This window comes from Dunckerocampus dactyliophorus, chromosome 7 (assembly GCF_027744805.1).
Source record: "Dunckerocampus dactyliophorus isolate RoL2022-P2 chromosome 7, RoL_Ddac_1.1, whole genome shotgun sequence".
Lineage (NCBI taxonomy): Eukaryota > Metazoa > Chordata > Actinopteri > Syngnathiformes > Syngnathidae > Dunckerocampus > Dunckerocampus dactyliophorus.
This window is the reverse complement of record NC_072825.1, coordinates 25198112-25221303: the sequence shown is the minus strand read 5'-3', so window position 1 is coordinate 25221303 and position 23192 is coordinate 25198112. Positions and strand designations below refer to the sequence as shown.

Sequence of the window (23192 nt, the reverse complement as noted above, 5' to 3'; positions counted from 1 at the left end):
AATGAGACAAAGATATTCTAAAAACAAAGTAATAAAGATAGTATGAATGAAACACAAATGTTTTCCCCCCGGAAAGTTTTAATTTAAAAGTAAAGCTAAAACACAAAAATAATTTGTCCGAGGCATTTACGAGGACTACTATGTAGTGTGTTGCTGTTGTACACCGGGGTACACCGTTTTAGACTTCGCAAGGAGAACTGTGAAAGGTATTGAATACGCTGATACTTTTTTTCAAATATATCCGCAATATTGTACACATGACACGTTGTTTGTGCATTAAAACATTACTGCACGTATTGCCTTGATGTGTAAAAATTCTAATTTCGGCCATTAAGGTTTTATTTTGTAAGCCCCGCCGCCGTTTTGAAAAAAGAGGCGGTGGTTATGAAAACATGCGCACGTTCATCGGAACCCATCTGGGCACATGAGACTGAACAAAAAAATTAACAACTTGTATTGGAATAATAGGTAACATTGTGCCGTTTTCTTCAAATCCATATATCGACGAAAGTGTGCTGCAGTTTAAATCGTGCAGCCAAGACCTTAGACTGACGTAAGTTCCCCAAAACGCTATGGTTATGATGCTCTGTTAGTTTGCTAATGCTAGTAGACGCACAGATGCCTTGTACAGTAAATATATGGATGTAACTATTTACATGAACCGATTTTGATAATTGACAATATGTAGTGTATATTGATTAATTAAATTCAGAATTGCTTTGCAGATATACACTACTAGCGTATAAATGCCACATTTACCATAATGTTGAATAGGTTTGGCATCAGATTGCTGAAATGAAATCCAAGAAGAAGAAGAGACAGGATGACTTCCAAAAGGTCAAGTTAAAGGTGGGAAAGAAGAAGCCTCGAGCTGACAACGCCACCAATACAAACTTCCGCACAAAGGGTATAAAACTACCTGAGCAGCTGAAGACAGACACCAGTGGTCCCACCACTCACAGACAGCTTGGCATCAATGTAAGTCTGACTTTAAGATGCAAACCAACGGTCTGTAATTGTTATTGAACATTGCTTTGTGTGCTTTCTTTACCAGGACCTGTTGTCCCAGCTTCACCATTACAATGCCAATGTGAAACACAGTGCCTTGTTGGGTTTGAGAGAGCTGCTGTTGGTGAATCCTTCTCTGTTAGAGCAGTATCTCTCACGTTTGCTCTCAGAGGTGGCTGCTGTGTTCACAGACAAGGATGGAAATGTTCGTGTGGCAGCCACACGCGTGCTCAGGTTAGCGAGTCAACTAACACAATAAACACCCATAAAATGCCTATTTTTGACACTCCAAGTTCTATAATATTCCTCACACACATATTAAATACACCACTAATGAATAACAGATGATTGGTAGGGGAAGATATGGAATCTGAGTCACAGTCTTGCCTGGTTGTCAATGGTGCCGCCTCCATCTTCCTCTCAAATGACCAGCAGTGATACGTGTGCATTGGGTCCTCCTGGCTAGCAGTCTGAGATAATGCGGGCGTTCTTCCAATACCTGCTTGCCTCTTGTAATTCCATAACAGCTTCCGATCATATATCAACTTGTGTTCACCTCGCTGCAAGTTCTAGATTGTAACAAAGTTGCAGGGTTTCCGATACATTAATTTATTTGTGGCGCCCACTACAAAAAAAGTTGAAGTTGCCACAGATAGATTTGGCACTCCTTATTTTTTTTGTTTGCGCTCACTCTTACTTATTTAATTACTGCCCATTGTGCCTCCTGGCAAGTAGGGCAGCAACTAAGGAGCTCCACTCTGGTCGATTCTGGGATGTTTTCAGGAGACCTTCCCATTTCTTCCTGTGTGATGCCAGGCGTTTTTGGGTTGTCCTCCCTTTCTTTTACCTTCAGGTGTTTGGGGAAAAGCTGCTCTTGGGATGCTGTCTTTGTGTCTTCTCAAAACATGCCCAATCCAGTTCCAGCATTGCTTTGTTATAATGCTATCCATGCTGTACTGCTGACATCGACATCTTGCCAATGTGTGGAATACTGACAGTTGACATACGTTACTCGCTGTCACTCTCCATCCAGCTTTCTGCGCCATTAAGGAGCGTGGATAGTATGCAGGTGTGATTTAACTTGAATTTTGTCTTGGTTCTAGAATTTTGCTGAGACATCCATGTCGTTCATCATTCTGAATGCATTTCTGGCTTTGTTGATTCTGTTTTTTATGTCATTGTGTGTACCCCCATCATATCTTACAGTACTCCCAAGATAGGTGAACTCATTTGTTGTTGCTAGAGCTTCTCACAAGCACACTCACTCACAAGCATATTATAATGAGATTGTCTGTGTGGCTTGTTGTTGCATCGCCGAATAGTACATTGATCACCACCCTTTTTGAGGCCAAGATCCCTGGTCTCAGCCGTGAACCTGAGCAAGATCTACAGTATATGCCTACAAAAAAAAATACAATATATATTTAAATTGTAGGTGTGCGTATATAAAACGCACACAGTGGACTGAAAAAGTGTGTGCTCCCTTCCTGATTTCTTTTTTGCGTGTTTGTGACACTTAAATGTTTCAGATCCATCCATCTATGCATCTTCTATGCCGCTTATCCTATTTTTCAGATCATCAAACAAATTTAAATCTTAGTCAATGAGAACACAACGGAACACAAAATGCAGTTTTTAAATGAAGCCTTTTATTATTAAAGGCCCTGTCACACCTTGACGATTTAGCCAGCGCACGCCAACGTATGAAAAATTTGGCCAATACGCTGGCGTACGTCGAATAAGTTGTTGGTAACTTTTGCATAAGTAAAGAGCACGCTGAAGCACCCGGCATACATCGTAGTACGTCCAAGTCGTCCCAAAATTTTTCGCCGTATGTCAACGTTTGATTCATACGTCCCGCATACGCGGGCAATAAGTTATACGATCGTTGACGCCCGTTCACACACGTTATTTGTAAGTTACACGCAAGTCGTAATACGTCAAGATAATATCAAGCGTACCAAAGACGTTTGTTCAACCTATGATTAACGTACCTTATATCGAACGTACCTCTAACGTACTTGACATATTTAGACGTATTTGACGCGTTCCGAACGACCCCATAACTTAACTGAACGTGCTGGTAACGTTGACCTACCGTATGATGGCAAGTTGGGAGCATTTAGAGGAATTGGGGTATAAAAATGGGGTTCGCAGGAGTAACCCATCAGAACTCCTCAAGAATCCATGGTGAGCAGATGTGCATGTTGTATTTGCAGATTACATTATGCTATGCCTTGTTTATACTGCGACATGTTGACCAGTAGAGGGCACTGTGACACTGGGAATGAACCTGCTTCACCTCCATCAGAGTGAGAGTGGGAGGGGGAGGCTGTGGGTGGTGATGGATCCCTCTGTCACTGCCCTGACAGCAGCGGTCTTGGAAATTTTCTTCGGCATGATGCTGATGTTGACACTGCGATGTCTAGTTAGGTGAGTCATCAAGTGGCAGCCTTTTTATAGGCTACGGCACGTCATCGTCAGCCATACGCTGCCGTGCGGTTTGCAGAAGTTAGACTGGCGTTGGGCATAAGTTTTGAACGCCGGCAACACGCTACGCATTCGTTGGTATAAGTTGCCTATAAGTTATAGAAACGTTCTATATAAGTTACTAATACGTCATGTATACGTCGAACTTGTTATGAATACGCTATGTATACGCCCAAAATGGAAAAAAACGTCGGCAGTTCAACGTATGCCATCAAAATGATCACGTCAGGCATGCGCTGGCTAAATCGTCAAGGTGTGACAGGACCCTAAGGAAGAAATAAAATCCAAACCTACATGGCCCTGTGTGAAAAAGTGATTGCCCCCTAAACCTAATAACTGGTTGGGCCACCCTTAGCAGCAACAACTGCAATCAAGTGTTTGCGATAACTTGCAATGAGTCTCTTACAGCGCTGTGGAGGAATTTTGGCCCACTCATCTTTGCAGAATTGTTGTCATTCAGCCACATTGGAGGGTTTTCCATCTTGAGCGCCTTTTTTAAGGTCATGCCACAGCATCTCAATAGGATTCAGGTCAAGACTTTGACTAGGCCACTCCAAAGTCTTCATTTTGTTTTTCTTAAGTCGTTCAGAGGTGGACTTGCTGGTGTGTTTTGGATCATTGCCCTACTGCAGGACCCAAGTTGGTTTCAGCTTGAGGTCACCAACAGATGGCCGGACATTGTCCTTCAAGATTTTTTCCTGAAGCAGATCCTGAAGCAGCAAAACAGCCCAGATCATCACGCTGCCACCACCATATTTTACTGTTGGTATGATGTTCTTTTTCTGAAATGCGGCATTACTTTTATGCGAGATGTAGTGGGACACACACCTTCCAAAAAGTTCAACTTTTGTCTCGTCAGACCACAGAGTATTTTCCCAAAGGTGTTGGGGATCATCAAGATGTTTTCTGGCAAAATTGAGACGAGCCTTAATGCCTTAATGTTTTTGTTCAGTCGTGGTTTTGGTCTTGGAACTCTGCCATGCAGGCGTTTTTTGCCCAGTGTCTTTCTTATGGTGGAGTCATTAACACTGAACTTAACTGAGGCAAGTGAGACCTGCAGTTCTTTAGATGTTGTTGTGGGGTCTTTTGTGACCTCTTGGATGTGTTGTCGCTGCGCTCTTGGGGTAATTTTGGTTGACTGGCCACTCCTAGCAAGGCTCAACATTGTTCTATGTTTTTGCCATTTGTTGATAATGGCTCTCACTGTGGTTCACTGGAGTCCCAAAACTTTAGAAATGGCTTTATCACCTTTTCCAGACTATTAGATCTCAATTACTTTCTTTTTGGGGATGGGCAATCACTTTTTCACACAGGGCCATGTAGTTTTTTTTTTTTTCTCCCTTCATACTAAAAAGTTCATTTAAAAACTGCATTTTGTGTTAACATTGACTAATATTTAAATTTGATTGATGAGGGAGACTTTTTCACACCACTGTATTTATATTTATTTTGTAGAAAGGTTTTTAAAGTAAAGTGAAGAAGTGATAGATATTTAAAGCTTTGTATTTAAATACAAAGCTTTGTGTTATTACTGGTTGTTGGTGTCAACATTTCAGCCTTTTCTCAGTGCCTTTTGTTGTATTTTTACCAATTTTTTTTTTTTTTTTTTTTAATTTTGTTTTGTTCCTGCAGTGATGGCACCTGGGCCGCACTTTGGGCACTTTTGTGGATCTTCGTCTGGCTTGTGGCGTCTGCTCTATGAGCAAACTACAACTATATTTGGCTTGTTGGCTTAGTGCCGTGGGCGAGTGACAGTTGTTGAGGAGCAAGGGGCTGGTCAATGCATTACAACAATCATCTCCAACAAGCCGCGTCACCGCAGCTTAAAGATTGTTTTTGGAAGTGCACGTCTATGGCGTTATATGGAGTTATATTTATATTATTTTATATTATTATGGAGTTATATTTGTGCGTTAATTTTGAGGTAGCAAAGGCAGATTTTGCGCCATATTAATGTGCAATAACTACTGTTGTGTGTGCAGGAACATCACTGCGGTTTCTCACTCCCTCCCTCTCTCTCAACCTCTTCACGCTTGTTGCTCAATGCTTGTTGCTTGTGGGCAAGGCGAGCCGGTGTGCGTGCGCTGGTACCTCCGGCCAGGTTTTGGGCACAGGGCTCCTGGCTGGAGCTTGCGGGTTGCATGCCTGGAGAGGGGCGAGGCGTATGAGTGTGTTCAGTGGTCAAAATGCGTGCCTGTTGGTTGCACTGGTGTAATTTTTTTCTAATATTCTCATGATCGACAGGCAAAGTCCCTAAGATCTACTGGTTAATTGACGTGTTGGTGACCGCTGCTATAGTAGATGGCTTCGTAACTAACACAACTCATACACACATGCCACAGCTGACTTGTTTGCACATTATAACGCATCTGATCATAATTATGGTGCGGTATTAGATGTACAATGATGTGTACATTATCTTGTAAAATCCGTGCACACCTACACGGAGCCCAGTAAACACCATGAATGTTTTTTTTCCTGTGCATGTCACACAAAATAAAACCAACACCCGTAAGTCAATAACTTCATGTTCTGTTGTTAAAGTTTACAAATATGAGATAATGTCACACATTTCTTGTGACACAAACCAAAAAGCTCACTTTTACCACCCATCCTTACACAAACATTGAGTCGGTGTTTTTAAAAAGTAAAAACGCTGACTCGCGAGTAAACAAGGATCTACGGCAATCATAGTGGCTTTTTCTCTTTCAAATAACACCAACTTTAATTGCAGGTATATTGCCCAGTCTGTGCCTGCGGAACGAGTGGCTCCGTTTTTCCCCCTCCTCAGTGCCCACCTGTGTTGTGCGATGACTCACATTGAGTTGGGCATCCAAGAAGACGCCATGAAAGTCTTGGACGTGCTGCTGGAGCACTACCCATCCCTGCTTGCGGCACGGCCAGCCGTCCTCCTCACCAACTTCCTGGAGTTAATCTCTCACAGACAGAACAGCGGAGGAGCTAAAAAGGACCAGGATCCCAAGGGACGCACATGGGCCCTCTCTGTCAACCCCAGCAGAACTGTGACGAGTCAGCAGTGGCGCCTCTCTGTACTGCTCAGGTACGTGGATGGCGTCTGAAAAGCACTCCTTCAATACTTACCTTTGCTGATAATCTTGTTTGCGTTTCAGGCTGGGACGTTTTCTTCAAGCAGTCGTTGAGGAAAGACCAGTGGAGGATTGTGACATGTCTGTCCCAGCTGAGGGACTTTTTGGTTTGAGTGGTGAGAGCAGGATTACACCTCTGAATCTTATTTGGGGAGAGCTCGGGAATAACAAGATTGAAATTAAGGTGTATGAGCATTCTGGGAGTAAACCAACGCCACATTCAACTTTCAAACTCAGGTATGATACCTATCGGAATGTTGATTTGATACACTTATTCTTATTCAAAACATATGGTACTTAAAAAAAGTGACATTATTGTCCAAATAGCTGGCAACACAAGCGAGTAGCTCCAATTGTGTGCACAATAGCCCTCAATATGATTCAGGTCCTCCCATCACCTTCAGCTTCAAGGCACTTGTCATCTTGGAGGTGTTGGAGGTGTTGGGCTACTTATGATGCTGGCAAACTGCCCCGGGGCCCAGTTTTCCAAGGGAGGGGATCATGGACTGGTTCACAATGTCACAGTGCATGTTGGAATTCAATGTGTGGTTTTACGAACCACAGCTCCCCAGCACTCAGGCAGCCCCAGACCATGACACTACCAGCACAGTTATCTTGGTGCTCACCTATGTTGCCAGGTATTCAGACAATAATGACTGTGTGTTGAGCCATATCATTGGATAGTAAATCTATTCTGCTATACAAACTGTACATTTACTACCCTAAAATATATAATTTTCATTTCTATAGTATTATCCCTTGAGAAGATATACTGTAATAAAAATGCTTGCTGAGGAGTGTATTTTATTGTACATGTAGACCAGAGTCCGAACATGGAGGAGATGCAGGTGAAGGTTTGAACTCGGCTGATGCTGTCCAGAGCTTCGCAGCCACATTGGTCCCTCTCCTGCTGGAAGTATGGGTGGAGGCCAACGCCAGCGATTCTCCGTGCAACAACTCTGAGGGGGGTCACCTGCTAAGGCCAGACGCCATGTCCGTAATGTTCCAGGTCTTGTCTATTTTGCAACTGCTCCGCAAACTGGCACCACAGCAGGAGCATCAAGATGCACTGGTGAGATAAGGGGAGCCATGAATCATGCGTTGATAAGCAGAACTAAGACTGATTCTTTTTGTGTATGTCTAGGATGCATGGTTCCGTAAAGAATACTTGGGAGATTTCAAGCAGTACTTCATGAAAAACTTTCCCTACAGCCTTCAGGACACGCCCAAACACAAAAAGAAGGTTAATCTCAAAAGGTAAGAGGTTTTCTTTTCTTAACAAGTATCCCCATTTCCCAAATGTTGTAGCTTAAATGAGCATCTAATACGGCCGAACTCTAGCCTTGATGCTGGAAATTAGACATTTTAAAAGTGCTTTTATTAAGCCCTACTGGGAACACGCTGTTTTGTATGTCTGTAGCTTTAATGCTAATGAGCTGAGTTTGTCCACGCCTGTCTCCAAAAAAACGCTATCCACTTTTTACATATACACTGTAACTCTGCAGTTGTCCAACATAATACCGATATTTGCGGAGGTTGGTTAACAGACCACCCACGAATGGCAAAAAATGGCAAGTAATTGAGACTGGGGTGTCCTGGTCCAATATTGATGCCGAATATCGGTTTGATATCAGCCAAAAAAAACTCAGATATTACACTCCGATACAAGCAGTCTATTCCAGACTCCTTAGTAGTGCTTGTATGCAGCAGCAGCACTTCTCTTCAGCATGCAGAACCCACATGATCACAACAACAGCGTGTGACAGCGTGTTTCGCAAGGAGCAGGTGTGGCTGTGTTTCTCGTTCAAGGCCGAAAAAACATTGCAGCTCATTGCAAAAGTTGTCCTGCACAAGTTTCCCGTGATGACACAGATAATACGATCAACTTCATTGCATTTGAAGAAAGATTTTCCCAACACCACGGTTGTTTGACACATTTGTAAAGGCTGAGAAACTCCCAAGGGAGAGCAACAAGTCATTGGCTATAACAGAAAAGAGCCAGACCCTGGTTGTGGTGGTGGTGGTGAGTAATGTCGGGTTTAATTGAGCACGTCAAGCCTTGCTACATTATGTCTATTTTGGGTACAACTTTACACGAGATGTACTAAAAAGTAAATTGGTCCGTTTTTCTCAACCCTACTGTTGCTTGATATTTTTCTCTGTTTGAGTATTATCACTTCATCAAGCCTTTTATAACGTTCCACACTACTAAACAAGTAATAAAGGTATGTATGGTTGATGTCCGCTTAAATTTAAGGCCGCAATATCGGAATCGGATCAGAAGTAAAAAAAAAAAGTTGTATTGGGACACCCCTAATTGAGACACCCATAAAAATGTGTATTTTTGACACTGGAATCAAACTTGGGTTATGTCTATGGCGCTAGTGTAGATATTACCAATTTGCTTGAGGAAGTGCCGTGTATTTGCAGTGGATTACCGTAGCTTGACACACACAACACAACACAAGACGCACAACACACAAACTAGTGTTTTTGAAAACACTGAGTGTGTATTTACAGCTGTGATGGACATATAGAGTGCATACTACATATGTGAAAAGTTATAAAGTACAATATATTAAAAAAAATTGATTGAGTCAGAGTACCTCATGGTTAGAGTCTGACATTCTGGAACAGATTAATGAAGCTAACCAAGGTTCAACTGTATTGGTATGTAAGCGTTTAGTTTGATACCTGTATAGTGAGTGTGGTAGAGTTACATGGTGTGTTCCACATGTAACTTGTTTTTGGTTGCACCGTGAGCGAGGCAGGCATTTGGGTTAGTAAGCTCCTGTTGGTTTGTGATGTGTGAGTAGGGATGCAAATATCAAGTTGATTGACTGCATATAAAGAACACCTCCTCAAGCAAGTCAGATTTTGCCTCTGACCACTTTCTGTGCAACTCCAACTTGATCAATGTAGGGCAAATGATTTGGCTTTTTCCCAATAAATGGTCTAATTATGGAGATTATAAGCACAAAATGATGGGTTCTTCTGCAAAAACATTTTGTTTTTAGCTTTGATTTAAAAAAAAAAAAAAAAAAAAAAATCCCAACACTTGCAGCGTCATGACTGCTGAATTGTGAATATGTGGGGATCAAAATAATTAAACTCACAGCTTCAGGCTTTTTTTGTTTTATTTTTTTAAGATGTGTAGCAAAGGCTTATTTTACTTTAATAATTTTTTTCGTTCTGTGTTAAGTGGTGGGCTAAATGTTAGATGGCACAAGCTGAAAGTCTACACTTCAATCGCATTTTAATAGTTTTAGGAAACAGGAAATATCGTAAAAACCTCCTTTCACCTTGACTGTCTTTCGTGCAGGGGTAACCAGACTGCGGCGGCCCCTGATGTGACTGTGGATTCTCTGGCGTTGAACATCACACTTTGCCAGGTGATGGTGTCTCTCGGTCAGAGGCAGGGAGTCGGCCGAGAGGCGGACGGTGGCTGGCTGACACCTCTGAGGACGTTCGTCCGAGACACTCTCGGCGGCGACGTGAAGCTCAGCTACAGGCAGCTGCACATGCTGCTCGGGACCGTGTGGAAAATGGTGCTCACACAAAAGAGCAAAAGTGAGCTCAAGCATGAATAAGAGTGTATTTATTATACGTCAGTGATATTTGCAAATTATTATCGTTTCACAAATCAGTTGTCAAGCCGATTTAGATGACGGGCATGTACTAACTCATTTTGTGTGTGCTTATTTGATTGCAGCAGTGACAGAGGACCTGTTTGCAGCAGCGTATTCATACTACCAACAGAGGCACTTAACACTACAGACCAGATCTCTTCTGCTGTCTTTCTACAGCAAGATCTACCTACATGAGCAAGGACATTCACATGTTGCCAGGTAAGTTGGGGTGTAGAAATAAATCCAATTCTTGAACTGCGTGAGGATGACATCTACTGGTTCATGTTAACAATTGAATGCCGGAGGAGCTTAACGCTGAAAACTTGTAATGTGATAAATACACTCACCTGGTTTGAAGGAGTAAGGTGCTGGGTCAGTGGCTGGCGTCACTTCCTGTTCAGTTGTCCCAGCTGGGCCACCGGAATCCTGGTCTTTCCGCTTTGCTTATCCAGTCCATCCAGGCTGCGGCCTCCAGGGGAAACAAAGATTTGCTCAACAGTCTGCAGACACATGCCTGCACGCTCTACGGTACGCCATTCTTGATGCTCAAAATGTCTTAATCAGATGAAAATTGTGATTTCTAATATGCTCATGCTGTGACACATGATTTAGAAAAAAGTATTGAGACACTTACAGGCGACATGCCTGCATGAAACTTCCTTATCTTCTCCAAACTGTGCTCAGAATGTTTTGTCTTATACCGTATGCAACTCAGTGGCCTTTGGGGTCTTGCCCAACCTCCAATTCAGTCCTACTCAACAAAATTATTCCGGGGGCCATATTTTCAGACTCCTCCCATCATTGTTAGTATTTTTATTTCCTATATAAGGTCAATGCAAGGCTCGTGTCTGACATGTCTGATTTCATTCATTGGACGGATTTGGCATCATCAGATTGTTGTGAGACGAGAAAGCAGCAGCAGGAGGGGAAACTTGTGGCAATTTACCATCACAAGAGTCCTTTTGTCTGTGGGCTTCTGACATCAGCATGTGCGTCAGAGAAAGACAGACCCACACACACACACACACACACACACACACACACGATATCAAAGTGTTTCCTGGTATCTCAGAATTTTTTATTTTTTATTTTTTTTTGCTGCACATGATGTCCCTTGTCTGTGAGAGAGTAAGCGTGACATACAAATGTCTGTCTTTTATCTCCCTGAAGATCCACAGGAAGGCGCTGTGGTTCTTCTGCCAGCAGAGTCCCAGCAACGACTGGTGCAGCTGCTCTACTTCCTGCCCAAGATGTCCTGCCCTCTTCTGGCCAATCTGAGCAGCTGCTGCACCGCTGGACGAATCTCCGCTGGTCTTGCAGGCTCTCTGATTCGTATTATACACATGAGGTGAGCTATTTGTATCGCCTTTGCACAGTTTCACACAGCACAAAGTACACAATCAGTCTGTGAGTGCAAAGCACGCTGGGAAAGCAGGGAAATGAAATCTTTACTGCTTTCAATACCTAGAACTAACAGGAGAACCCCGGTTCCTGGATCTGAGGTCAACCTCCATGTTGTATTGTATTTAGTTAGTTAGATGTACATTTTCTTTCCCCACAGAAAACAATGGAAACCTTTTATTATACATACAGGTAGTCCTCAGTTCCATGCTACAATGTTTCGTGGTTGGAAACGCACTTCCATAAATGAATTAAAAAGTTAATGTTGGACCGTAAACACAAGACTCTCACAAGAACAACTTACAGCGCATGCCAGCGGAGGAACATGCGCAATGCGCAGCACAAGAGTGCAGTGTTTACCTCGTGCTGGGTGGGTGAGTAGTGTAAAAACGCTTATTCGTTAACCTTTTGGAATTCACTATGTCTCCCAGTGCGCCAAAGAAAAAGAAAGCCATCATCATGGAAGCGAAAATGACCATCATAAAAAGCTCCGAGAGGAGACACGCCCACCAATTTTGGCCGCTCCTTTGGTCCTAACCGCTCGACTGTCGCGACCATCTTTAAATATAAAGATGATTGAATGATGGGTAGATGGGTCATGGATTCTGTGTGCTGTTACAAGGAGATCTGGGAGGAGAAGATGAGATTATCCTTCTAAACTAGCATGGGACAATATTTTAAGAAGGTAGAAAGGCCTGCAAGACAACCACAGGTATGAAAGTATTAGTTATTTGTTGTATTTAATATATATTTTAAAAATATATTTTTATGACTATATTTTATTAGTGCTGCATGTGTTTTGTGTGCACTATGCGTGACTTAGGAGTTCATTTGTTTCTTTTGTTCTTATTAATTTTCTTGTTTTCTTTCTCTTTTTGGGAGAATGACCAGAACAAGAATTTCATTGCATAGTATAACTACCTGTTTTACTGTGCATATGACAATAAAACTCTTGAATCTTGATTTAGGTATGTGCAAGTTGCAACTTACTCTAAAACTCCACTTACATCACAAACTCTGAACGGAACTTGTTCGTAACCCGTGAACAACCTCCACAGGCGATGTTTTTAACTGTCATTCAAGTTTAAAAATAAGTTAACCACCATCAGAAATAACACTACTCACCCTTGGACTATCCATCAAACTTGTAGAGAAAGAGGCTTGATGACAGCATGTTGACTTCATGCGTTTAAGATACTGTACTTGACAGCCATATAAGCGTAAAAAGAAGTTAAGTACTCACCTTTTGATGATGTGACTGGTGCATAACATTGTTTTGATAGAAATTATGGCTGAAGTCAACAGAAATCGGAGCCGTAACTGTACTGTAGATTTGGCATTTGGGCTCCTGTGCGTAGTGGGATATTGCCGGAACTGGGTGCGCCTTCACGGCATCCCGCACCCCAGTAATAAGGTGCGTGTTGATGTCCGCGCTAGCATCTGGTGTGATGTATAAAATACGTATGCGTTGGACAGCAGGAGTTGCCTTCAACGCAACAGAGCGGAAGAAGTGTCTCTCGGGTGCTAAATTTCACATCCAGGTTGTATGATTTCCAATAGACCCTGTGTTACGGCAATCGAGGCTGGAAATTGTCGACTTTGTGCTCCCTTTCTGTGTTGGTGCCATTTATACCAGAGAAAGCCTGATAGCCAGAGAAAAGGCAGCTGTTAATGTAAAGGGGGCTAACGTATGACTGGGAGGTGAGTCTCTTCACATAGCGACTGTATGCAGCTGACATTGCAATTCACGTTTGTTTTTCTTTTATTATTGATGTCACGTTAGCCATATTGTACTGACCAGCCAGGACAGAGATGTGTGTATTGTCAAGTCCAATTTCCGGTTCTATGATTATGTTCCACTTTAGAGGTTCCGCTGTATTTAGATACACTTGTAGTTGACATGTATGTTGCAGGTGTTACAGGAATCATCTTAGTGGGTCGACTGCATGCACCAGAAAAAGTATATGAAGGCAGCTGGCACATGAAGTTCTACACTGCCACCATGAGATGGCAGTAGTGCCCTGTCCCACTAACTACAAGCAAAGCCACTTGTTCCATCCTTGTCCACTACTTTCTGATGGTCTTGTGGCCGCCTGCCTTTATGCGTCTGACTTGTTCCTTGTGTCAGCAGGTCGACATTAACACATTTTCAAGGGAAGGGGTCGCTTCTGTCCAATGGGATGAGTGTGTGGAGACACAAAGAGCTCATTGGGGAAGCTGGAATGTGGTGTCGTCACAGCGGGGATAGTAGTTTTCTGCTCATCCGCCATCACAAATGCTGCGTTGTGTGGGCTGCTTTGCTGCTGTTGCTCGTAGCCCCTCATCCGTGCTTCAGGGCACGGGGCGATTTTATAACCGTACTGTATAAGTAACTCAATGTTTCCTCATAAATCTGTCAATTAAGGAGTATGGTGGTACCTCCAAAGTTGAACACAGTGGTTTGCTTCCAAGTTATTCTAATTTCAAAACAATTTGATCTTGGCAAATAATACAAAGGCACAAAACTATATAGGCAGTGTTTTAAGTAGAGTAGAACCTTGCCTGACTCTAACTGAAACGGATGCAAATCAAATCAATTTATACCATAAGAAGTAATGTAAATCCAATTCATCTGTTCCAGAGAGCCAAATATGTTAACACAAAACACTTTTTGTTTGACATATAGAAAAGCAATTTGTAACGCATATTAACGCATATAAATGATGAATGAAAGAGATGAATGAATGTTTAAGGTTACTTTTACCTTCACTGAAGACCTGATTCTTCACGACTGTCGCCAAAGACACAATATGACATCGAGATCAACCACCACCTTCTTGTTTTGACTTCCTGGTTTCTTATTTTTTTGCATGTTTGTCACACTTAACTGTTTCAGATTATCAAACAAATTTAAATATTAGTCATTGACAACACAACTGAACACAAAATGCAGCTTTTCAAAGAAAGTTTTTATTATTACGGAAAAAAACCCCTACATGCTACATGTAGCAAACATTTCAACTTTTTCCCTGCCTTTTTTTTCCTATTTTTTGTAGTTTGCTCGTTTAATATTACTTTTAGAATATACCGAGGGCCAAGAAAAATCAAGCTGTGGTCCGCAAATGGCCCTTGGCCTGCACTTTGGATATCCCTGTTCCACACAGTAATACACTTATGTTTGTTTTCCAGGTCGTCTCTGAGTGGCTGGTCAATGGGGAGCCAGGAAGTGGCTCTACAGGACGTAGACTACATCAGCTTCCTGTTCTCCACCCTGACGGGCTTCTCGTGCGACCAGCTGTCCCGCCTGGAGGGGGCCCGTGACGCCAGAGCTCCTGCCTCCCCTCTGTCGCCCCTAAAGCTTCACCGCATCCCACTGGAGCAGTTCACGCACCACTGGGACGTGGCCGAGGTGTGTTCACGGCAAACTTGATGAACTGTCTCGCGTATGTTCCTCTTTGTCAGGAACATGACACTTAGGAGTGAGGTGAGAGAAGACACGGGTAAATCTCAAAAGTTTATATTTCGGTGGTTTTCTCACATGGAGCTCAGAGCGCTGAAAGCTTTATCACGGCGTCCCTGCTGAGAGGGGAACTTTTATCGCGTGGCGCAGGTTGGAGATGCGTGGTTATCGTCCACGTTGGATATGTAAAAGCACTAATGAGAGCCAGTGGCGTGATGGGAGTGTGACATTTCCGCACTGAAATTACACTTAACGTAGCCAAGCCTTAGGGCGCGTGTGTGTGCATGCATGGGGGTGGGGGAGGGGGACTTATAATCACTAATTCAGCTCCTCAATTATGGCCTCAGATCCTGCCTCTCTCATTTGCCTGTCTGAGTCAATCACAGCCGAGTGGCGGTAAAGAGGAGGGACGGGGCACGAGGGGGGCGGCATTAAGAGACGGACCGTGTCAACGGCGGTTGGACTAATGAGGCGGGATTGTTTCTAATGACGGGTAGAATGTCAACAGGTGCGTCGCTATGACAAATGCTGGCGTGCGCTCACACGTGTTGAAATGTAGAAATGTAATTAGGTGTTGATGAAAATGGACGGCGGGGGAGAATTTGGAAGCGATTTCAGTCAAAAAGCTGCTAAAGAAGTATCTTAAGCCTTTTGCATAAACTTGTTCCAGTACAAGTGAAACCTGAAGAAGGTGCTGATCATTTTATACTAAATGGAAATAAATGAGAAATACTCAAACATAAATAATAATAAAAATGAAACTAAAGGACATATGTGGTAAAGAAAATATATGATGCATTATCAGTTTTACATTTTAACGTTCATATTTTATCTCACAATGTACACTGGATTGAATACACTTGGGGAAAATAAAAGAACAGAAGCGTGTTTGCACACATCATAAAGTTCAGTACAGTCGTCCTTCGTTTATCATGTTTAATTGGTTCCAGACCTGACTGCCATAAGTGAATTAGGATTCAATACTAATAAATTGAATATTTTCATAGTTAGATTATAGAAAAACGGTTTATAACTTTCTAAATATGTGTTTTTTTTAATTAATAATAATGAATTAGAGTTTATATAGCACTTTTCAAGGTGAGTTAACTAGTTAGCCTCCAATTTATTTACTATAAACTTAAGAAAGGGTTTCAAGGGAAGTAAGGAAGAAGGCCAAAAAAAACGTACCACTTCCACACAGAATGGGAGGAGAACTTGTTTTCACTCTTATCATGTCTGGCATGCCATGGCTGACTAAATGCAGTGTGAAGGTAATGTCATGTCATGTCTCATCAATGTTTTGTCATTACTGACGCCTAGTGACCAGAATACTACATATGACTTGCCTTTCAATATCTTTTGACAAAAAAATGGGCCATAGTCAACCACGAAACTGCGATAATTAAATAATTACTTTTAAAAAAACACACATTAGAGTGAGGGAGCGATGTTCGGGAGGTCTGTACAATCTTTTCAAAGCACGAAATGAAACAAGAATATTCTGTAAAGTAGACAGTGTACAGCTTGTATTAATGGTGTCATGGGACACTGGGTCTACGACACGAGATTTTAACAAGAACAATGACAAAAATCTAAACAATATATTACAATCTAATAATTGAATTTCTACTACGTTATACTCTTCTGCACTGTGTGTATGCTAGCGGCCCCGCCTCTACCCACCGAGACAAAGAGACTGTATATAGCTGACAAAATTGTTGTTCTGTGGAACAAACGTGCCAAGGTGCTGAAAGCAGTGCACAGAGTGAACTCTCTTCCTGCCTGTTTGGAGGCGGTAGACAAGAAAAGCAGCCGTGCATGCACATGGCAATAAATTGAGGCTGACAAAATGATCAAGTTCTTTTTCATTTAATGTGTGATTAATTCATGAATTATTATCGCCCCCCCCCCCCAGGCCTAGTACCCACGAGACATTTTTTTTCTCAACGAGAAATCTTGTCAGGTTTTAATCTCGCAAGATCTTGTATAGCAGTATAGTATTTACTATCCACTGAAAATGAGTCAACACGCAGTTTGTCTAATTGTCTAAATTAGAGGTTCTCAACTGGATTGGCTGCGGGACCCACCAACACCCCTCAATGACAAGCGGTGACCCAAATTGCGGAAATCTTTCAACTCAAAGGTCTGAAATATCTTATATTTAAAGGGACTGTTTGCAACACAGCATAAGCTCTCTCTTGATGGTGCGGTCTTCTCCGGCAGATATCTGCAGCTGTATGTCGGACGAACGGCATGTCCCCACTCGTTGCCCTTCCTCTTTCATTCAAGCTCGACAAGCATGGCACGCTCGTGGCGGCGTAGATAGAGCATAGCACGGACAAGAAAGCGTCATTACGTTATTGTTCAAGAGCCACTGAAAACGGCTCAGCGACCCACACGTTAAGAATCAGTGGTCTAAAGAGTTGGCCACACAAGTGAGTAGCAAGATAATTGTGTCGCGGTGGTAGTGTCATGGTCTGGGACTGCAAGAGTGCTGCTGGCACTGAGGAGCTGCGGTTGATTGAGGCGAAACAAGAATTCCAGCATGTACTTCAAATAATCAATTGAGTGTGCTGCAAATAATGATTTCAAATGTAGCCACCGTGTTCGTCTGGGTTTGTGCGTGCTTTTCTATTAATATCAACTTTATCGCCATGTACAGGAGGTGTGTCACCGTCTGGAAACTCTGGGTTCGAAGTCTCAGTGCTTTGAGATCCTACAAAATGGCATCTACGAGTACCTGGTGAGAACCAAACAACACGTTTGCACATCTCGAGGCTGTTAGCTAACAATGTGCTGTATGTGTGTCTTAGACAAAGCTGAGGGTGGTGCCTGACAGCATGGCAGCCAGCCTGCTCAGAGCTGTTTCCAAACTAATGGACCTGTCGCTGCTTCCCATTGAACCGGTGCTGCGCTTCCTGTCGCGGTGCTGCCTCAGCCTGCTGACTCTGCTGGTCACCGAGCGGCAGGAGGAGGCGCCTGACAACAGCCACCACAAAAGGTCCCTATCATCTCCTTGCTGGCCTCATCGGTGATGAAACGCCTAGAAGGAAGGGCGCTTTTAACACCTTTGGGTTCTTATTGCAGGGAGGCCATTTGGGTGGCGTGCGTGACGGCACTGAGCACCGTGCCCCGCCTGCTGAGGATGGTTTTGCAGCTGCGTGTGGGGGATTTGAGTGAAGGCGAGCTGCCGCAGCTGGGACAGATATTGACCATGCTTCTGCAGCACACGCCGCTGACCAACCAGCTGATGGCCAACACCACTCTACTGCAAGAAATGATACAACACCTCACGGTACATATTATAAAGCAGTGGTCACCAGCCTGTTTGAGACCAAGAATCTCCCCCCCAACAAGGGGTGTATGTGTGCTACAACTGTCAGCCCTTAACGAGCGGCTTCAAAGATTTTTATGGAGGTGCACGTCTATGGAGTAATATTTGTGTCCTAACTTTGAGGTAGCAAAGGCAGATTTGAGCCCTATTAACGTGCAGTAATTACTGTTGTATGCTGGAAGGGTTGTGGCTCACAGCTGGCCTGGGAACACCTTGGTGTCCTCCCGGTGGAGCTGGAGGAGGTGGCAGGGCACCGGGAAGTCTGGGGTTCACTATTGAGACTGTTGCACCCGCGACCCGGATCCGGATAAGCGGAGGAAAATGGATGGATGGATGGATGGATGGATGCGCAGGCACATCGCTGCATGCGCTCTGTCACTCCCTCCCTCTCTCGCTCAACCTTTTTGCTAGCGCGGGCGGGCGAGGCGGTGTATGAAGTGAGCCGGTGTACGAGTGTACCTCCGGTCGAGGGTTGTACTGGTCTCCTTGCTGGGGCTTGCGGGTTGCTGCCTGGATAGCGACAAGGCGTACGGGCGTGTTCAGTGCACAAAATGCGTGCCTGTTGTTTGCTTGCCGGAAGGTGAGGGCATTGCTGTGATCCTTTTTTTTTTTTTCCCCCAAATGTTCTCGTGATCGACTGGCAAAGTTTCAAAGATCGACTAGTAGCTCACGATCAACAGGTTAGCGACCCCTGTTACAAAGTAATCCTTGTTTATCGCTGTTAATTGGTTCAGGACCCAACCGTGATAAATGAATTTCCACAAAGCCTTCTTTATAAATTGAATATTTCCATAATTATGGCATAACAAACCTGTTTATTCTCTTCAAAGTACAGTTTGTAACATTACAGCCCTCTTGACATGAAACAACAGCCATATAGTCGCCTTTACACTCGTATTACCCAGTATAGTAGCTATTGTATATGAGAGTAAATAAGCCATTTAAGACGTGTTCCCGAGGAGAGGAGAGTGTGGCATCGGGGGTTCAGAATTGAGTTTTAGCTTCTTGTGGTTTATGGCCGCAACAGTAGCCTGTGTTACTATTATGTTGTTGTTGTTATTATTATTATTACTGGGCCTGATTTGAGATCATTTTAACATGCAATAAAAGCCTGTTGTTCCGGCAATCAAGCCTGGTGCTTGTCTAACCGAACAATTACTGACGCCTAGTGACCAATGTAGAATACTACATTCACAATTTCAATCATCGTCTTAATGGCTTATATTTGTATTTTAGTTCATTTAGCCATTTTTATGCTTTAAAATGCTTAATTTGGTAAAAAAAAAAAAAAAATACAGTTTCATTTGACTAATTTCTGAGGTGAGTGCCCCAGCCGACAGCCCCAGTGTGGGAATATTTCGGTTTTAAACAGAATGAACACGGTGAGCGCATGAACACCGACGACCGACACAGACAGTTTTCTCAACTGGGGGAAAAAAAACCTACCGATGGAGGTGCCCTCGGGCAGCGGAGCCTTCGTCCCGACAGTCAATGTTTACTGGGGCAAATAGAAACAAAACAGTGCAAAATGGTGCGCGCTCACAGACAGTGTCGCTCGCTACATTGCAAAAGAAATGCAACCATTCAATACGGTTATATGGCGTACATTTTAAACAACATACGTACGGGCAACGTCTGTGTCAAGCTAATGTGGCTCACACTGGTACACTATACTTGAGTACCACCTAGTGGTTCAAATGTGAATTACACCTCTCATGACGATAATGAAAAAATGGTCTCAAAACCAAATCAATGAGAGATGACCGTCACAAGTCGACATCCCTGTCGATGTAAACTAGGGAGTGAGGACATGAGGACACACGATGCAGGGACACATCTGATTAGTTGGGCAGTTGACATGCACATTTGAGCGCTGCTCAGGGACAAATTTTGATTGCTGAAAATGACGATGATTGGCCAGTGTGCGGCGGTGGTTTTCTGCATGTGCATTATTTGCGGGGGGGTCTGGCAAAAGGGGGTCTTGCACAGGACGCCATTGAAGCTAGACCCGCCACTGCTGGTATGTGTGTGAGTGACAGGAAGAAAAGCTCTGACTCGCTTGGGGAGAAGTTTTGGTGCGACCTTCTGGTTTGGGTGGATAAATAAATCTCCTGTCTTTTTCAGGAGGGCCAAATACTGTCTCATATTTCCGGTTATGTCAACTTGCATGCGTTCCTTTCTGCGAGACATGAACCTATTCACAATGGAAAGTGGTGCCAAGATATGTCGCCGTATCCTCTTTGCATGAAGTAATTTGCTAGGATGAACGAAGCCCCAAAAAGGGAATGTCTGTTGCAAACATTTTACACCATTCAACTGTAATGTATCTTTAATGCGCAACATCACGGTTATCGAGTTTGTCGGCCATATTTGAAGTTTACTTTCGACTGGAACATTGCGGTTGGACGTTTTCACCTGGGATATTTTTCCCAGCAGTCTGGAATCCAACCTGTTTTCCTACCTTCATGCTACAAAGCAAATGAACTATCTATGGTGGTGTGAAAACGTGTTTTTTCTGTCACACTTTAATGTTTCAGATCATCAAACTAATTCAAACATTAGTCAATGACAACACAACTGAACATGCAATGCAGTTGTTTTTAAATGAAACTTTTTGGGGGAAAACAAATCCAAACTTACATGGCCCTGTGTGGATGTGATTTCCCCCCATTAAAGCATTACTGCAGGCTTCACTTGATCATCTTGATGATCCCCAAGACCTCAGGGAAAATAGTCTGTGGTCTGACGACACAAAACTTGAACTTTTTGGAAGGTGTGTGTCCCATTACATCTGCCGTAAAAGTAACGCTGCATTTCAGAAAAAGAGCATCATACCAACAGTAAATATGGTGGTGGTAGTGTGATGGTCTGGGGCTGTTTTGCTGCTTCAGGACCTGGGAGACTTGCTGTGATAAACGGAACCATGAATTCTGCGGTCTACCAAAAAATCCTGAATGAGAATGTCCGGCCATCTGTTGGTGACCTCAAGCTGAAACCAACTTGTGTTCTGCAGCAGGACAATGATCCAAAACACACCAGCAAGTCCACCTCTGAATGGCTGAAGAAAAACAAAATGAAGACTTTGGAGTGGCCTAGTCAAAGTCCTGACCTGAATCCTATTGAGATGCTGTGGCATGACCTTAAAAAGGCGCTTCATGCTGGAAAACCCTCCATTGTGGCTGAATTACAACAATTCTGCAAAGATGAGTGGGCTAAAATTCCTCCACAGCGCTGTAAGAGACTCATTGCAAGTTATCACAAACTCTTGATTGCAGTTGTTGCTGCTAAGGGTGGCCCAACCAGTTGTTAGGTTTAGGGAGCAATCACTTTTTCACACAGGACCATGTAGGTTTGGAGTTTTTTTTTCTCCCTTAATAATAAAAAGTTTCATTTAAAAACTGCATTTTGTGTTCAGTTGTGTTGTCATTGACTAATATTTACATTTGTTTGATCTGAAACATTTAAGTGTGATATGCCAAATTTGAAATCAGGAAGGGGGGCAAACATCACAACACTGTACTTTTATTCCCATATTTATTCCCATATTCCCCCACATCACATGTAAGATGTGATTTCCTCCCTCGAAAAAAGTCAGAACAATGGTTGTTTTATATTCAGGATTTAGACAATTATACACACAAACCAGCAAACTTCTCAAGCGAGTCAGAGCTTTTCCTCCGGTCGCTTACACATACCAGTGACCTGCTGACACAGACCTGCGCGGAAAAAAAAAAAAAAGTGTCTCAAAATGTGTGTGTGTGTGTGTGTGTGTGTGTGTGTGTGTGTGTGTTACAGAGGTACTCCCGCGGCACGACCAGGGAGCAATGGCTGACCGACCTGCTCTACTGTTACAGCGTCACCGTGGCCCACGGCACGTCGGCGCACCGGGGCAACCTTCGAGACATCTACTGATCGCACGCAAGACAAACACAATCAACAAACATGCGACACACACACACACACACACACACACACACAAAAACACTTCTACAGACCTCAACGGCAACTGTGCTTTGGACAAGAGACAGTGGAACCATGTTTGTCTTTTTTATTGTGGCAATAAATAAACGCTTGTTTTAAGAGCCATGCTTTGAAATGTAGAAATGTTGATTGTTGGGTACAAAAATGAAAAAAAATAAAAGCAATGACACGCATTTTGTGTCCATTTTTTTTTCCAATTAATATTGTCATAAAAAGCAATAATGACACTGAGGTGTAACTCAGGTGTGTACAAATGTGTTTTAACACAAAAAACATGAGAAGGAATGCATTTTGATACGTGTTAGCATTTGTGTGTGTGTGTGTGTGTGTGTGTGTGTGTGTCTGCAGGTGGGCTATCTGTATGAGCGGCTGTTGATAGACCGCCTCATTCTCCACAACAGGAGGAAAGGTTATCTCAGTGTGTGAGCCAGAGCGCCAACCAAGGAGTGGGGGCGGAGTTGTGTACGTGTTTGTCTCACAATGGAAGAAAGGTTATCTTTTTACACGCTCTTTTTACACGCGTCCTTTCTGTAGACTTAACCCCCGCCCTGTGAGGTCATGCCTCTGATGTCACGCGGCTTAATTTTAGAAAGCGGCGCGCTCCAGCGAACAATGCGTACAGTAATTCTAAGGGTTTACAGCCAGCTGAGAAAACATGAAAACATCTGTGTGTGAGTGTGTGTGTCATTTTTTTCCTGGTTGGCCCCGGCCCCCCTGCCCAGCGCTATGTGGCCTCAGGTTGTAAGAGAACTGCCTGGCTTGAGTGACGGCTTCAGTCAGGTGCACGTGGTCCAAACCGCTCA

At 43.3% G+C, this 23192-nt stretch overlaps 2 protein-coding genes across 6 annotated transcripts in view; one reads left to right on the top strand and one right to left on the bottom strand.

Annotated features, from left to right (window-relative positions):
• The first annotated feature begins 171 nt into the window (after nucleotides 1-171).
• tex10 (testis expressed 10) lies at nucleotides 172-22562 on the top strand. 2 transcript variants are annotated; one of them, XM_054781895.1, is made up of 16 exons: nucleotides 172-206; nucleotides 775-978; nucleotides 1055-1242; nucleotides 6233-6559; nucleotides 6630-6842; nucleotides 7425-7677; nucleotides 7750-7862; nucleotides 9928-10175; nucleotides 10318-10453; nucleotides 10593-10762; nucleotides 11405-11582; nucleotides 14804-15023; nucleotides 17737-17817; nucleotides 17888-18075; nucleotides 18162-18369; nucleotides 22204-22562. In XM_054781895.1, the coding sequence occupies exons 2-16, from the start codon at nucleotides 796-798 to the stop codon at nucleotides 22318-22320; spliced, it is 2823 nt and encodes a 940-aa protein (XP_054637870.1). In that variant the 5' UTR covers nucleotides 172-206; nucleotides 775-795; the 3' UTR covers nucleotides 22321-22562. The 2 variants fall into 2 exon arrangements, with proteins under 2 accessions (XP_054637870.1, XP_054637869.1); XM_054781894.1 differs by lacking the exon at nucleotides 172-206 and adding an exon at nucleotides 236-553.
• The window catches only part of invs (inversin), a 71655-nt gene continuing 65969 nt past the window's right edge, over nucleotides 17507-23192 (bottom strand). For all 4 annotated transcript variants that reach the window (XM_054781899.1, XM_054781896.1, XM_054781897.1 and 1 more), the window contains one exon: nucleotides 17507-23192. In XM_054781899.1, coding sequence (XP_054637874.1) covers nucleotides 23074-23192 — 119 coding nt within the window. In that variant the 3' untranslated portion in view covers nucleotides 17507-23073.

Bases quoted from the DNA above. Each gene is read 5' to 3' on its own strand.
- tex10 (XM_054781895.1), top strand. From the start codon at position 796: ATGAAATCCAAGAAGAAGAAGAGACAGGATGACTTCCAAAAGGTCAAG. The intron at 979-1,054 runs GTAAGTCTGACT...TTTCTTTACCAG, and splicing joins ACAGACAGCTTGGCATCAAT to GACCTGTTGTCCCAGCTTCA. The intron at 17,818-17,887 runs GTGAGAACCAAA...TGTGTGTCTTAG, and splicing joins ATGGCATCTACGAGTACCTG to ACAAAGCTGAGGGTGGTGCC.